This window comes from Asterias rubens, chromosome 21 (assembly GCF_902459465.1).
Source record: "Asterias rubens chromosome 21, eAstRub1.3, whole genome shotgun sequence".
Classification (NCBI taxonomy): Eukaryota; Metazoa; Echinodermata; class Asteroidea; order Forcipulatida; family Asteriidae; genus Asterias; species Asterias rubens.
The window spans coordinates 5,549,404-5,567,240 of NC_047082.1; the positions used below are offsets into that span (position 1 = coordinate 5,549,404).

Sequence of the window (17,837 nt, forward strand, 5' to 3'; positions counted from 1 at the left end):
GCGATAAAAACAATTTTTTGTTGTTGGCGCGCGAAGTTACGGAGGTGCGAAAACGCAATATATTGGTAAAATTTGAACTTTGACCTCTATTATCTCTCTGCGCCAACGAGATCCCACGCACTTTGCACTTAAATTTGTTTTAGGGATGCAAGCTCTTTCATTTGAACTTGTTTAATTCATGGGATCTTATAGGCGCGCTGAGTTATGAGGCGTTGAAAATGGCACGAAGGCACTGTTCGTCAAAGGTTCAGGTGTGCGTAACATGATGCGCCAACGAGATCCCAATTCTTTTTTTTTACTTTTGTTATGAGCCCAACTGGAGGTTTCAAAAAATGTTTTACTTTTGTTGGGATGACCTTGGCGCACATTTTTGTGTTTACAGGGAATGTACTATTCGTTTCTCGAGGTCTTTTAGGCCGAAACTTTGATAACTGGTAACTCCAAAACCAAAAGCGTCAGCAAACTAAAATTTTGGATTTATTCGTTTGGTCTGATGATGTATGTATCACTCTAATTTTTTAGAAGAAGATCTGAGAACCCATGAATCACCACTTGGTACACTCTTACAGGCAGGGGACTCATGAAAGGGCAACTGGTACATGTATGCACCTATTCATGAATTTTGAGTGTATTTCCTTAAAAACAATCTTTCTTTGATTCAATTAAAATGTTTTTGCACTGTTCACGACAAAGAATTTCAATAATAGCAATAAATAAACGAATGAATGAGTGATTAGATGATTTTATTTAGTTGAGTCATTGGATTTCCATTTTTAGTACAATGTACACTTGTAGTAGTTGCCTTTGTATGAATTTCATTTTTGAGATGGCAGACACAATGGTACAACACTATAAGGTTTGGGTAAATATTTGTGTATACACCAAAACCAAACAGTACTCCTATCATGTCCGCCATACCTCAAAAGGCTTATAGAACATACTGTCTAATGAATTGATTTACTGGTTGTATGTCTTACATGTCTTAGGGGTGATGGAGTTTTATCGCGACAGTGATCATGGTAAAGAAGCATTCTCTGAAGATTCACAAGAGGTAAATAATAAGGGAATAAAAGAGTGGTGACGAGGTCTTGAACGTTCGTTTAAAACTGGCAGGGTCGTTGCTGTGTAAGAAAGGACCGAGCCACGACCCTGCAAGGTTTTAAACCAACATTCAAGACCATGTCACCACTTTTTTTTATTCCCATTCATATATGTTGGAAAATCTGTTTAAAGTTGTCTGTAATTTTTTATCAGGCTCCGTTTCGCAAAGGGTCAAATTGCGCGCGGCGCTCAACAGTTTTGCATACGCGCGCACTACAGTGCCAGTATGTTGATTGCATTACGAGCCATGCGTAAACACTTCTAGCAGGTGTTATCATCCGTTTAAACACCCCCACGTGACGTGCTCTCCACCAATAGGAGTATCGAAACTGTCTGGGGTGTTTATGAATGTACATTTTAACTAGTTACATGTACCTCTTCAGTAACTTCATAATGAAAAAGTCTGTGTGTGCAGGTGTGTACATGAGGATCTACCTAAGATTAACCACTTCATGAGCTTAGGCAATGAATAATGTTTTACCTGCTTATTTCAACCCCTGTTTTACACGAACCTCAAACATCCATTCCTATTATACTCGCTAGGAATAACCTTAATGTTAAATCGTTGAACCGCGTTGTCCAAAATGGTATTGTGCAGCGTGGCACTTTAATCTGGAATATAGTCTGGATGACTCTTAAGGTGTTTGGGGCAACGGCCCGAAACAGCTCTTATTTTGTTCGTTTTTTTCTTACTTCTTAAAACTTCTTATTCTTCTTCTTCTTCTCAGTGTCCTTTGTCTGCTAACAGAAACAACTTTCCCAAACTCGTATGAACTTGAAACTTCGAACATAGTTAGATATTTATTAGGAGAGGAAAAATGTATGAGTTACATCATGATGACGTCATCCATTCTTCTCGTATACGCCTCACAGACATGACCCCATTTTGACCTTGTCTTCCGGTTCAAAATTGAGGTTGACCAATTCCACCATTGGTCGTGCGTAAAGATTTTTCACATAAAACACGTGTTGAGTCACGCTCCAGTGCTCATCCATAGAGCGAGCGTAATGCTTGGCGTATAACTAATAGTCTTCGTTCAAGGCGTGTTCAACATACGGTATAGTCTCTTCTGAAGTCGTCAATATTTCATAAGTTCATATTATTTCCTCAAGTACACAAGCTATTTTGACAATCTATACATCATATTAAAGGGCTTTACATACTTTACAAAAATTGATACGTTGGTGACCTTCTCGTGACCTTTTGACTTGTCTAAACTGGAATAACTTGTAACATACTTTGAAAAGGCGTTATTTAATGGATTTTAGGTTGATATGTACACCTTTTGATGCTTAACCATTACGTAATACAACTCTGGCAAAGTTCTGGTTTAAAAAAAAAGTACCAATTATGTCACTAAATGTAAGAGCACCCTCTAGCAGCAGATTAAACTCATCTCAAAACACACTTCTACTATATGTCTGTGGCACAGTTCATGATAATTGTTTCAAAGTTGGTATATATAATCTCCTTCATAATAGCAACTTATCTGTGACGTCTTAGCTTGATGACGTCATCATTTGTCATGTGGTATCGCTTTAAAGGTGCACTTTTCAAAGTTGTATTTCTGTCGAACCAAAAGTGAAACTTGGTGTATTGTTAGACAACTTCTTGAATTCGAAATGACGTCATGATGACTCCATCATGTTGTTTTGATATTTGTTTTTGCAGTTTTGATCATTTATTACAAATTTTGAGAACAAAGCAAGATGCAATACTTGTTTTTCACACCAGGCTTGTACTCCTGGAAACCGAACACCTAGAGTTTGTCCACAAACTCTCAATGTCTAGTTTAAATCATTATTAGCTCTTTCTATTTTTAATTAAAAAACTTAAAACTTGTTTTATAAATCAGTGCTAAGATTCTGAAATTAATTTGGCATATTATGGAAAAGACAACAACCTTATTCCTGTCTCACACCTGTTTTGTTCTGTCTTTTCATGTACATGTACAATGTATGTATGTAACTTTTATACATGTATGTCAGTTCATAGGCTGGGGAACAAAAGCTGTTGCTTCACCCTGGACCAAGATAATGCCAATTGTTTAAAGTTCACTTTTGTATCACAGATATAAAATGTACATTTACTATTATTTTGACTAAATTGTATCCCTGTATTATTCATTTTGAATTACTGTGATATTTGCAACATTGAATAAACGTATTAGATTGATTGATTGATGTCGGATGACGTGTTCATACATGTATGCCAAAATTGTCCAAACTGGCTTAATACGCCCGAGATTAAAGATTGCTTAATCGAGACGAGAAGTGGTTAAAACCATCAGAATTTACTGACTTCAATTTAACCTTCCAAATACCAAATGATAACATTTCGATTGTTATGTTGGGTTAAGACATAATGCTTGTTGCATCTCAGCTTGGCTGTGGATATCCACAGCTGTTGAATTTTGCAAAGCTATAAATGCAAGAGCAAGTACTGTGATGACAATGCCTTCTTAATATTACACATGATCTTAAAACTATCTTATGTTTAATTAGCTGTTAACTGTCTCAAGGTTTTTTAATCAACACTTGCACTCAAACCAATTGTAAAATACTTAATGATATATCTATTCAATATTTTTGTTTATTTTCAGACGGCCAGTGCCTTCATTGTATGGGCAAATATTGCTGTTCACTTTGCTCAGGTAAGTTATATTTATCAGGCTGGCTTGCATGTATTTAAGGCAAATTCTCTGAAATGAACCAGCAGGACATGTATTACATGTAGCTGTTTAAAACAGGTCTTCAGGGCAGTTTGAACTTTTAGGTTCAAGAAAAACCAGCATGTACATGTATGTAATGGGGTCAACAAGAAGACGGTAGTTGTTGAATTGAAAGGTTTCCGTATGATGATGTACAGAGTTAACCAATTGTAAGCATCTTGATCAGCTGATCTTGATTCAATTCACTTGATGCCTGCAAAGCGTAATTTGTATATGTACAATAAATGCATTAACTTACCACCATTTGTTTCTGTGTGCGCCATTGGTTCTTGCTTTTTATGTGACTTCTCAGTATCCTCACTTCAAAGATGAGTGTATCAAGGGCATTTTATCGCCAATAGCAAAAGGAAAATCCAAATTCAAGGATTTGTTTGATCCGTTGCTTCTCGCTCATTGCATGTCATGAAAGTAACTTTTAAGCTATACCACCATTTCTTCCACCAACGCCATTTTGTTGGATATCTGGAACAAACAAACCTGTCTCAATCGGGTGATGACGTGTGCTGCGTAATAGTTGTGTGCATGCATGATCGTTGTGCAATCGCTTGGGACCTTCATTTCACACGACTGATCTTGGCGATTTTAAACAGTGGGGTGATGCTTTTTTTGGAGGAGGGCATTTATCCTGGTTATCTGTAACAATTTCATCGCAGGTACTGTAGCCATTTGTATTTATTTCACCATGCAGATTTGCGATTTTATTACATCTCTATAGATTACGCAGCAAACAGCTAACTTTTTTAGATCCTTTTCAGAAAGGGGCATAAGTGTTTATTATTATTATTATTATATATACGACCCAAATAGCCCACCTCACAGCTGTAATCCTTTGCACTCATGCCCGCAGGTCGCAGCATGCTTTTTTTGAAAATGTGGGTACATGTATGTCAATCGCAACGTACCATTCAAGTGATATCCATTTGAAATCATGACGGGCAAGTGTTTTGCCAAATTATTTAGTGAGACGTTCTGCCTCTGATGACTTTTGAAGTTCAATATTTGATTCACCTTTTAAAGTCATGCGCAGGTTCCAAGCCCCCTCCCCCAATGCTTTGTAAAACTTTGGATAGGCCTTAGATACTTGTGTATAAATTCATAATGCAAGAAATTGTTGGTCTGTAACTGTATATTTTCCTGAATGTTATTTTTCTAGATGTATGTTACAATGAGCAAGCAGAGGAAACTAAATGACTTCCTATTGACTGTAACCAAGTAAGTTGGGGTTTTATACATTGAGAACATTATGATTTTTTTAAATTTTTTTTTTTTCGCATAACATGGCCTCAAAACAAAATATGCTATCTCTTCTAGAAAGTCAGTGCAGTTACTAGCGACTATATTTCTTTGAACTTTTTTGTAGCTTCTGGATTTGTTGTTTTTCTTTGAAAATATCATTGCCACTATGAAACCCTGACTTAAAAAAGGAAAGACAAAATAAAATAAAAACTAAAAACATTAAAACCTAAAATAAAAAATAGTTCTCCAGTTCCTTTTTAAATAACAAGTAGACATCGGGCAAATTCATGCCTCTTAATTTCTTGCTCCCATCAGTTTATCAAATTATTGTTTTTATCAAGAATTGTTCTTCTAGCTATGTAGTAGTCATAGCTTGCCAAAGGCTGCTTTTGCTAAGGTAACTTCCACTGCCCATGTTTACTAACTTCATGAAATAAAAAATGAAACATGCCTATAGGCATTGATGCTTACCAAGGAGGTTATGTTGGCCAATCAGTTCAATGATTGACAACCCTTTTGTTCTTTAATAGTTAAATATTGTGTTTTTCATTTTCCAGGTCTATTTTTCAAGATATTATCAGCATGGATACTGTTATCATGAAGATAATGGTAAGAGTTTCAACTTTATTTTTTAATTAAAGGAGTAGAACCTGAACAAAATCTTCTTTCATACTAAATGACTGTTGAATGTTATTTATAAGTAGGATTTGAAACTTGCATGGTGGAAGTATACATGTATTTAAGGGAGGTTTGTGGTAACGCCATGTGAATATTTCTCCTGAATCGGAGCGTACTGTTAATGCCAGTCGTTAACCACCGGTTCTTTTCAGAATCAACACTACACAAAAGAGATATTCAAATGGTTTTACCTCAAACCTCTCCTTATTAAAAAAGTTAAATTCCCTGTAATATTTGATAGAAACCTCCCCCTATAAAAAAACCCATAAAACAACACCCTGCGTAAATTGTTAACAAGCTTTTTTTAATGGTTCCCAGCGAAGGCTCATAGAACTGAATACCACACAAACAATAAAAAACGACTTTGTTTTACATTAGCATTGAGTGAACAAGTGGTTCTTGTCCGTTTTAAAACGCCAGGCACACTTTATTGATTATTTAGAGTTCTGCCCCTTTTGCGATTTAAGCTATTTTTCTGGGTCGTGGAACGTTGATCAAAATGGTTTTTGTTCCCATGTGTTGTGCAATTCACATTATGCAAGTGCTCAAAGTGTGTCAGAGATTACCGCACTACATGTAATTCTAAACTTGAACAATTAAGTCCTAAATGTAGTCCCATAAACGACTGTTGCAATACCGTATTTTTGTACAATAGACCTCCTTCCCACTGGACCCCCTTCCCACTGGACCCCCTTCCCACTGGACCCCCTTCCCACTGGACCCCCTTCCCACTGGACCCCCTTCCCACTGGACCCCCTTCCCACTGGACCCCCTTCCCACTGGACCCCCTTCCCACTGGACCCCCTTCCCACTGGACCCCCTTCCCACTGGACCCCCTTCCCACTGGACCCCCTTCCCACTGGACCCCAAATTGATCTTGCAATTCCTATATTGTTCACTATAGTGTGTTGAGGTTATTCTAGTTTTTCTAGTGTTGAGGTTATTCTAGTGGAATTTAAATCAACCAAAAATGTGTAAATATTAACCAATGGTCTTAATGTGTTTGATTACATCACAGAACTTTGCACAGAAGCTTGTATCAGCGGATCGGGCATCCCTCTTTCTTGTTGAGAATAAAACCAGAGAGTTGTATGCAAGGATATTTGATGTTGGTAATGGTGTAGGAATGCAGGTAGTTGAAAACCAACAGAAAGAGATCAGGTAATGAATCATCAAAGACACTGGCCACCTTTTGTAATTGTCATTCATGTAGACCAGTCTTCTCACTTGGTGTATCTCAACATATGCACAAAATGTGAAAACCTGTGACAAACCTGTGAAAACCTGTGCACAAACCTGACAAAATTTGTGAAAACTTGTGAAAATTTGAACTCAATTGGTCGTCCAAGTTGTGAGATAATAATGAAGAAGAAAAAACCTTGTCACACGAAGTTATGTGCTTTCAGATGCTTGAATTCGAGACCTCAAAATCAATTCTGATGTCTAAAAATCGAATTCAAATATTTTAGTGGAAAATTACTTCTTGTTCGAAAACTAAATGAGGTCAGAGGGAGCCATTTCTCAAAAAGGTTTATACTATCAACATCTCTCCATTGATCCCTAACAAGTAAATTGTTATGCTAACAATTATTTTGAGCAATAACCCATAGTATCCAGTGCCTTTGACACACTACTGAATGGAAATAAGGCTCATTGCAATGTTGGTTAAATCTCAGTCATACAAGTTACTGCTAAAAAGGCAAGTGGCACATAACCAGTTACCATTGAACCTTTTACAAGAATAATGCTTGACAGACACACTTATGTTGAACGACCGACTGATTCAATCTAGGCTGAAGGTAACTGCATTCCAACTTGTTTCTGAGTGAGGATTTTGATCTACATGTCATTGACAGATTGGGACATTGCTTTGTCTTCCTTTTCTTTCTTATAAAGCCAAAGTGTGTTTATGCTCATTTGGAAATGTTGTAAAGAGTGGTGACCTGTTAAATTATTACGTTTTTTTTGTTTGATGTAATTTATTTGAAAAGCAATGATGGATGTATGTGTTCATAATATATGACAGATTTTCCATGGATAAAGGCGTTGCTGGTCATGTTGCATCCACTGGACAGGTGCTTAATATTCCTGATGCTTACCTCGATGATCGTTTCAACAGGTCAGTCATCAATAACTCATTTTTTAATTTAATTGAACTCATTAATTTATATAATTTTGTATTTATTTTTCTTATTACTTGCTTTTTGTAAACTGTTTTTCTGTTAATGTTCATCCTTGTGCTATTGTAACTTTAGTTTGGTCGCATAAATTATAAATAATAATAATAATAATATAGTGTCTTGCTTTTCATAACTCAGCATAATAATTGCATTCTTATAACAATTTGATTTCAGTAAATGACACAGTTTGATTAACAAAGTACTCTTACATGTATGTAACCATATTTTGTTTAATTTTAGTACTTCAAGTAGTTATACAAATCGTTTTAAATGTGCAAAGAAATAATAAGTTGACATGCTCTTTGTGAGCATTTGTTTGTCAATCAATCTTCAGTTGAGTGCAGTTTCAAAAAGTTTTAAACTTTTTGTAAGAAGTTAAATATTAAATGTTTTAATCATACATTTTAACTGCATGATTATTTTTCCTTTTGTTAATGTCCAAAGGGAGGTTGATCAACAGACGGGCTATGTAACAAAGACCATTTTGTGTATGCCCATTTACAACAGAGGAAAGTAAGTTGTGTAATACATTACTGTCATAATGTTGCAATACACAGATAATGCTTATCACTTTGTGTAATTAATAATATAATGACTGTCAAATCACCCCTAAGACAAAAGACGACAAAAGACTATGGGAAACCAACTGAAAGTAACTCATTTTAGTTTGTTTCTGAATGAAAAAAAGGAAGGACAAAATATTGTGAACAATGTACGAGAAAATCTGTTGAGTATAAATAGCCAAAGTTTTCAATAATTAGGCAAAGTTCAAACCAACAAACAGATAAGCATATGGATGATTGCATAAAGTGATAAAACAAATCTTAAAATTAACCTTTAAACAAGGAAAGTCATTGCTTGCAAAAGTTAAATGTCGACAGATGATCATGAATTGGCCAAAACAATATGAATTGTTGGGCATTGAAAAAAGAGAGCATCGTACTGACAGGATGTTGTTACGTACGTGTACATGTATGACTTACTCATTAGGATTGTTACGATAGTTTATTGTTTTTACACATGTGGCTTATGGCCAAAGTACAGTAAAAATTACAATTTATACAAAAATAGTTTATACTTAGGAGTTTTACCAACTGAGGTGGTTCGCACGCCAGCAAAGTTACAACTGAGCTGGTTCGCACGCCAGCAATGTTACAATAAAATGAGAAGAACTAAATGATGATGGAAGCAACAAACAAAGACCAAACTAAGAACAGCGCTATGGTGAACCTTCTGGTTAAATTCAAGAGAATTATTTGGTTAGTAGGAACTGAGTCTCACAGTGGTATTGCTCAATTCTTACCTCGTTCATTCTCACAGTTGTTGGTAGAGGCTGTGCAACGTTTATATCTTAATAGCAATTGTCATTTATAGATGTATGTCACACTGGTTAAACGTAGCATTTAGTGTGCTGGTGGTTATCAAGAACATTACTCACAAGGTTTGTCAAATTAAATTTCTACAAGTAAAGCTTATAAGCACACTAATAATTGTTTCCTTGTAATTAACTTGACAGTGTCATTGGTGTGGTACAGATGGTGAATAAAAAGCAAGGTCTTTTTACAAAAGTAGATGAGCAGGCATTTGAGACATTTGCCGTTTTCTGTGGATTAGCTCTTCATCATGCTAAGGTAATAACCAAACTACATCTATTCTTTATGTTACTGTACGTTGGCTATTCATTTATGTCATGGTACATGTAGCAAGTAGAATACTCACTTTGTAGATTAACTGATCATTCAATGTCACATTATCAGTCAGGGATGATGACAGGTTAAGTGGCTATTAATCACTGCTGCGATAAGTACAATGTACAATAAGCCGCCTGTAGATGAACCATCAATTATTAGTTATTAATGTTTTATTAAAAAATAATGCAATACAGTGGCTTAAAGCCAAAATGTACAGTTTACAACACTAATAAATTGTTCTCAAAGTATAAGCGGTACACATTTATATTGTGTAATGAAGCAAAGCTAAACAAAATTGACTAAATAAGAATCCACCCATTGCTCAGAATCTGTAGAGACTGTCAACAAGATCAAAACATTTCAGTTGATATAAAAATTGCTTCATTGCTATTGTTAAACTTGTAACATTGGGGTAAACAAAATTTAGACATGGCAAACTTTAGTTGGCAAAATCAAGTACATCATTTAGCAATCTAAAATATGGCTATTAACCTTTTAAGTAATTAACAATAAAATAGTTGCATATTAAAAAAAACAATCCAAAGAAGCCCATGGAAAAACAACCAGCTGGTGTTTACAAAATGCGAGCGAGAGACAAAATAGTGGAACCAGTGTACCGTCAGTAAGGTACATTGCACAAGGGAACCAGTGTACCGTCAGTAAGGTACATTGTACAAGGGAACCAGTGTACCGTCAGTAAGGTACATTGTACAAGGGGACCAGTGTACCGTCAGTAAGGTACATTGTACAAGGGAACCAGTGTACCGTCAGTAAGGTACATTGTACAAGGGAACCAGTGTACCGTCAGTAAGGTACATTGCACAAGGGAACCAGTGTACCGTCAGTAAGGTACATTGTACAAGGGGACCATTGTACCGTCAGTAAGGTACATTGTACAAGGGAACCAGTGTACCGTCAGTAAGGTACATTGTACAAGGGAACCAGTGTACCGTCAGTAAGGTACATTGTACAAGGGGACCAGTGTACCGTCAGTAAGGTACATTGTACAAGGGGACCAGTGTACCGTCAGTAAGGTACATTGTACAAGGGAACCAGTGTACCGTCAGTAAGGTACATTGCACAAGGGAACCAGTGTACCGTCAGTAAGGTACATTGTACAAGGACACCAGTGTACCGTCAGTAAGGTACATTGTACAAGGGGACCAGTGTACCGTCAGTAAGGTACATTGTACAAGGGAACCAGTGTACCGTCAGTAAGGTACATTGTACAAGGGAACCAGTGTACCGTCAGTAAGGTACATTGTACAAGGGGACCAGTGTTTATACTAAGGTCTTCTCTTCTAGACTTGAATGATTTAAAATGCCTGGTTATTCTGTTGATGGGATGTCATTACATCATCATCATTTTTGCTGTCGCAACAGAGATCCTATTCACAACTTCACGCCAGGAGTCTTTATACCTCATCATATTGGAAGGTTTACAATTTCAGATTCATGTCTCTGTCAAATACATTAATGTAGTGGAAATGTCAATCATTATGATTTTGTGTCGGCAGATAAACTGTACATCTTAATTTTTGTGTTTTGATTTTTATTGCAGTTGTATGACAAAATTCATCGATCTGAGCAGAAACACAAAGTAGCATTGGAAGTGTTGAGTTATCATAGCCAGTGTCACGATGAAGACCTTGAGAATCTTAAGAAGGTTGCATTACCAGATCCTATGCCCCAACTTGCAAGGTATTGTACAAAATACATCATCATAGTAACCATAAGGAGAAAACTAGCATTTGGTAGAAACATGTAGTTCAGTCCTTTCTATTCAATATTCCACGAGTGCGCGTGTTATAACAAATTTATCTTCCAGTCTCACTTGCACTGCGCAAAGTTTAAACTTTCAGAACGTTATTTTGCGACAAACAGCATGCATGCGCACAAAGTTTAGAAGGTACATTGTATTTTTTGCACTGTCTGTATACGGATCGTGATGCATTGGTACTCGCAATACGCACTGTGCAATAAAAACAGAGGAAGTAGTATATAAGTTTTTATACTACCCTTCAGTTCGACCATCTGATTGGTGGATAAGCACGTATGTTCATACCCTGATTTTTAAGGACATTTTAAACTTCATCAAAGGTAGACCATTGAAATGCAATCAAACTGCCACCAATTGGGTCAATGGCTGGAACCAAAGCTGTAGTATCGGCCTAAATACAATGAAATATGATGTTGGCAGCCTCTAGATGCCACTCAATTTTCTTTTTGCAGCAAAAGAACATAAGCCTTGAATCGGGATTACACAATGACCCCTAAACAGGCAGAATTGATCATTATTGCTGACTGCCATCTGTCTTCTTGGTTTGGATGAAAGTGTGTGTGGATAAAATGAAATGTTGCATGTCTAATTTGCATGCTGATAAAGTTATCCAGTGTTAATTGTTTAAAATGCTCTTGCATAATTATGTCATTTAAATTGACTTTTCTCCATAAAAGTATACTTCCATAACACTTCAGGCATGAACAACAGTTCAAGGTTTTAGTTTGTAATTTTGTTTTCAATATGTAATTGTGCATTTTTTCAGATATGACTTTTCACCATGGGGACTAGATGAGGAGGCTAAACCACTCTATGTGCTCTGTATGTTTCAGGATATGTTCACACTCAGCGGGTAAAGAAGTTAATTATTTATTTCTGTCATTGTTCATGGTAACCAGTATTTAAATTTACTTTTTTTAAATTATATATACACAATCTGATGTATACACAGCTTTAACCCTTTCAATACCACATTGTTTATTGCAAGCCCAACTGATACAACTTTTTTACAGGGATTGCACTGCTGTGTACCGCATTTGTTCACCCAAAAAGCAACTTGCAGTGTATACTTTTTTCTTGTGGGATTTTCAGTGGGAACACATCTTTTTTGAAAAACTGTGTGCATACAATTTGTAGCTTATGGGATGATCTTTCATAGAATGTCAAATTTCACTGTATCTTGATTTTATTTTGCAAAATTTCTGACTTATTACTTAAATTTTTATTTGTGATTTTTGTCTCAAGAAAAATAACAAGATTTTCAATCTATTTTTTCCTCTTGAAAAAAAGTATTAAGAAACTTATCAGACAAACCTATTTGGTTATAAGTCTCTACCATGTACTTCCAATTGTACTAAACATCAGTGCCTATTTTGCTGAAAAATCTGTTTTGAAAAATGTTTAGCCACCATGGTCACTTCGACCAGCCTGAGTGGCCCGCCAAGTTCACGCCCAAGTCCACGGCATTGAGCGGGTGCCGTGCCTGGTCCAGCTACTGTACCACTCTATAGTCCGTTTCTCTGCTGTCATCTGACTACATTAAGACAAATAATAGTAATAATAATAGTATCAAAGTCTTATATATTTCAAGTCTTTTTTTTCAGTCACTAAAGGCAAACATATTGGCCAAAACCTCTGTGTCACGAGTAGACATGATGGTGATTTTTTTGTGTGGAGAAAACAGAAGCGTGAAATCTTGAAGTGTACTTTTCTCTGAAAATCGTAATACACACCATTGTAAATCTTGCTAAACAGGCTGCCTATCCGATGAAACTTGATAACAGAGGACGCCAACAAATATGTACATGCTCTCAAACGTTGGGTCTTTTTTGTTGTTGAGTAAACTTGATTGGTATGGAGGCACTACACAGCGCATGTCGAGAAAACAATGGTAAGGACGCGCTTGCATTGCGTGGTCCTCGGTCGAGTAAACTCAACAATGGTAAGGATGCGCTTGCATTGCGTGGTCCTTGGTCGAGTAAACTCAACAATGGTAAGGACGCGCTTGCATTGCGTGGTCCTCGGTCGAGTAAACTCAACAATGGTAAGGACGCGCTTGCATTGGGTGGTCCTCGGTCGAGTAAACTCAACAATGGTAAGGACGCGCTTGCATTGCGTGGTCCTCGGTCAAGTAAACTCAACAATGGTAAGGACGCGCTTGCATTGCGTGGTCCTCGGTCGAGTAAACTCAACAATGGTAAGGACGCGCTTGCATTGCGTGGTCCTCGGTCGAGTAAACTCAACAATGGTAAGGACGCGCTTGCATTGCGTGGTCCTCGGTCGAGTAAACTCAACAATGGTAAGGACGCGCTTGCATTGCGTGGTCCTCGGTCGAGTAAACTCAACAATGGTAAGGACGCGCTTGCATTGCGTGGTCCTCGGTCGAGTAAACTCAACAATGGTATTGAAAGGGTTAACTTAACTCATCAATGTCTGCAGATGACTAATGTTTGGATTCAGATGAGTGTGCGACTTATGATGAATCGTGTTGAAATGAGCATTAGGATGCGTTATGATGAACAATTTACACAACTGTAAAGACCCCAAGAATCCAAACTGCTTGTTGTTAATGCTTCACTATTCTCATAAAATTACTGCTGTGTACATGGTGTAGAGTGCCATTCACATCAAGCTTGATTGTTTAGATTTCATCATCATGGGTTTCAAAACATGTCATCGTTTATTTTTTGGTTTCATCCACAGTGATAGTGACAACTTGTCAGAGAGGTTAGAACCATAATTCTATCATTAAATCCTGTTTTGACTTCCATTTTCCTTATTGGTAGCATCCTGTCCTGTCTGGTTTTCTGCTTATTTTGTTTTGCTGCACTGTTTTTTAAGTGTTTTCTTAACTAATATTTATATCTATAAGTATTGTGCAAAATGTGTGACTAATCATTGTTTTTCAAAGTACACAAAATTAGATAAACGAGGAATCATACTTTGTATTTAAATCTTGTACACGCCCTTCGATTAAGCTATATTTTATTTCAGGAAAATTACAGAGCGACCAATTTGAAGTGAATGCACTAATATTATGGTCTAGATAAGCGCAACTCATCACACTACATCTATAGATACAATATGTAAAAGTTTTAAAATAATGAAGATGCAAGTTCTCCTGAGTTGATAGAGATGGTGTTTACATGTACATGTAAATGTGCCACCGACTCTGCAGTACATGTACATGTAGGCCTACTGTGAGCTTTGCTGAAGGCCTCTCTTGGTCCACATATTTAGACCATGGGATGATCGCTAGAATTGGTCAAAACTACAGGCCCCCACTTTTGGACCACGCAATTTTTGTATGTACATGTAGGTATGAAATAAAATACAGAAAATCCATTACTTGCTGTTGCTTGGCGAAAATCCTGCACCAAATCCCGAAAAGAAACAATTACGGCTACAAATAGTGATTTAAAAAACCTCGGAAGCCTGCGATGTGGGTGACGTCATTCGAAGCATTATCGTTTTTCGTTCCCACACTGTACCATTATAACATACAGAGTATTTCTTCAAACCTCTGAATAAAAGGATGCTGATTTACAGGCTCGTTCGACAAAATTATGAGTTATCACACAATCGCGAGTGGAATACGAACAAAATAGTACATCTGCGTCCCACATCTAACTTGGCCGCGCATGTGATAATAAAAAATTAACACATGCACGTCGTAGCAACAAAAAACAAACGGCATTGTACTTGATGTTCAATCAATAAAAATCATGGGTTTTTGTTGTAGGCCTTTGCATGTTAATCGGACAAAAAATGGTAAAATTGAAGTCGTTAACATTAAAGGGAAGGTTCGCGTTTGGTAATTACTCAAAACAAATGTTAACTTAAAAACTGACTTGGTAACGAGCATTGGAAAGCTGTTGATAGTATAAAACATTGTGAGAAACGGCTCCCTCTGAAGTAGCATAGATTTTGAAATAGAGGTAAGTTCCTACTAAAATAAGTCTTTTATTCCTATCTAGATAGGAATAAAAGCACACAAATTCGTGCAACAAGGGTATTTTTCTTTCATCATTTTTTCCCAACTTCGATGACAAATTGAGCTCAAATTTTCACATGTTTGTTATTTTATGCTTATGTTGAGAAACATGTACACCTAGTCACACTGGTCTTTGACAACTACCAATAGTGTACCTTCCCTTTAAACACTTAGAAAAGGTTCTTGCACTGCCGTGAACGATTGGTAAATAGTCCCAGTGTATACAGACGTTATAACAAAAAACTGTTTTTGACCTAAAATTACCCAAAGATTGGTCTGTTCACGAACTGTGCAGTTTTAGAGCTTGGCAACAACCAAATTCGGATTCAGTACCATTGAAAACCCTTGTGCGTCAAATTTCATGCGGTCCGGAGATGGGGACCACGGAACCCCCAAAATAGGCCCCTTTTCAATACCCATCCCATAGTCTAATTGTTTTCTATACTACATGTATCATACACCAAATAAATGATGACATACATGTACATGTAGTAAATTAGCATTGACTATTCCGCATGCATAAATAATCATACAAATCTACACTTATTATTGAGATATCAAACTCATTGAGACTATTACATAATCTTTGGGGAAAATAGTGTACAATGTAAGTCAGAGACTAGACTCAAAAGTGTAAATTTGTGACTACGTACTTGCTTTCAGCTTGTACATTTTATTCACGAATCTACTATTTCTCGTCCGTTTTCCTTAACTTATCTGACAAGGTACGCAGAGATGCCAAGTCCAGAGGCCACCTATGCGTGATATTTTCAAAGCTCACAACCACCCCCCCACACCCCCGAAAAAATTTTTCCCAGTTTTAGAAGGCCTTTCGTAATCGAAAGCCCAAGTTCTTTTTTTTTTTAAATAAAATTTAAAAAAACTCAGAAATTTAATTGTGGACAAAAAAGTGTTCCAAAATGCATCAAAAACCTCTTCAGAATAATTAAAACTCACATGAGAGAGATGTTGATGATTAATGTGGAAGTACATGTACGCTTGTGTCAGATTATTTCCTTCCAAAATAAAATATAATTGACTAAAAATTATGTCAAAAATCCTCCTCTCACTTCTTCTGCCTGTTTGTGTCTTCGATATGGTGGAGCGCATTTAACGAATTTGCTAAAGGAATCGGGAAAAACGAATTTTAGCTGAACCTGCTGGCACAGCAAAAGCATGCGCAATCTGTAAATTTGCGCTCTGTTTGTACAGCAGCTCAAGTTGATGATTCTGATAAACTGCGTGCAATCTGAAGACATTGTAGATTGCGTTTTTTGTACACACGAGCGCGATTTGGCAATGCATTGTCGTTAATTATTTATTTTATTTTTTCCGGTCTGGCCCCAATGCGTGAGAAAATGGGTGCTGTGCATGTGAGCGTGAGACAGAGCCCAAATGCGTGAGTCTCACGCCTAATGCGTGAGACTTGGTAGGTCTGGGTACGTGCAATTTTTATGATAACCTAATTTAAATGATAATTGTCGATCACAGAAGACCAGTTGGAGCTAGCCATAGTTTATGCAGGTTATTGTCATGATCACACACTGGGATGCTGGGATGCATACATGTACAATGCACATTGTGCTTGCTCTGCTGCTGCTGAGCCAAGCATGTTTTGTTTTAGTGGTAGAACTATGCTTTATATTGTATCTAAATAAATGAATGCATTTGGTATTTGTTTTGTTAACCCTACCATATATTATGTGCTAAATTTGATGTTTAAATATGTGCATCTAATCCTTGTGTCTAATTATTTTATTTTATTTTACTTATCTTGGGTGATTAATCATTTTAGTTATTAATCACCAAAGGGAAGTAAAATTATGAAAAATAAAGCATGATTAGACATCTAATTAATTATGTAAGTGAATTTCTTGGGAGGATTACCTTTTTGGCGATGTTTGCTGTATTATTATTTTTATTAGAGAGGGCAGTAGTGCTCTACAAATAGGAGGTGCCTTTTTTGTTTAAATTCTATCAACCTTTGAGGAAAAGATAAAACTAAGGGATATCCACTTCTTTCTTGTCATTTGGAAAGAGCTTTGTAGCCTTCCACACCTGCAGTTAACACTGTGTAGTTGCTACCATAACACTGCATGTGTATTTTGCTCACGTAAGTTTAGACCTAGACCCAACCATTACAAATAAAGATAAGGTTTATCAAACATCACAGTGTTCATATTTCATGGAAATCAGATTCAAGTTCGCTTCAGCCAGTGAACTGTTCATGTCGGCCATGTTAAACACCTTGGAATGGGACACCTTGGAATGGGACACCTTAGAAAGGCAATGCCAGGCAGCCAGCCTCACCCTCCTCTACAAATTCCAGAACCAAACTATTGCACTCAATCCAGACCTATATCTCAATCCCATGCAATACCAGATCATACCACCCAAATCATATATCAGATCATCCTAGGTAGGACAGTCATTCTCGAACTCCTT

At 36.8% G+C, this 17,837-nt stretch overlaps 1 protein-coding gene across 6 annotated transcripts in view; it reads left to right on the plus strand.

The window, feature by feature from the left end:
- Nucleotides 1-17,837, plus strand: part of LOC117304383 (probable 3',5'-cyclic phosphodiesterase pde-5) — a 60,183-nt gene that overhangs the window by 26,849 nt on the left and 15,497 nt on the right. For 5 of the 6 annotated variants that reach the window (XM_033788800.1, XM_033788801.1, XM_033788803.1 and 2 more), the window contains 11 exons: nucleotides 987-1,051; nucleotides 3,705-3,755; nucleotides 4,987-5,045; nucleotides 5,627-5,678; nucleotides 6,766-6,908; nucleotides 7,774-7,866; nucleotides 8,372-8,440; nucleotides 9,444-9,558; nucleotides 11,180-11,319; nucleotides 12,165-12,251; nucleotides 14,102-14,125. In XM_033788800.1, the coding sequence (XP_033644691.1) occupies nucleotides 987-1,051; nucleotides 3,705-3,755; nucleotides 4,987-5,045; nucleotides 5,627-5,678; nucleotides 6,766-6,908; nucleotides 7,774-7,866; nucleotides 8,372-8,440; nucleotides 9,444-9,558; nucleotides 11,180-11,319; nucleotides 12,165-12,251; nucleotides 14,102-14,125 (898 nt within the window). The remainder of the gene's footprint in view (nucleotides 1-986; nucleotides 1,052-3,704; nucleotides 3,756-4,986; nucleotides 5,046-5,626; nucleotides 5,679-6,765; nucleotides 6,909-7,773; nucleotides 7,867-8,371; nucleotides 8,441-9,443; nucleotides 9,559-11,179; nucleotides 11,320-12,164; nucleotides 12,252-14,101; nucleotides 14,126-17,837) is intronic. The other variant, XM_033788802.1, reaches the window with a different exon arrangement.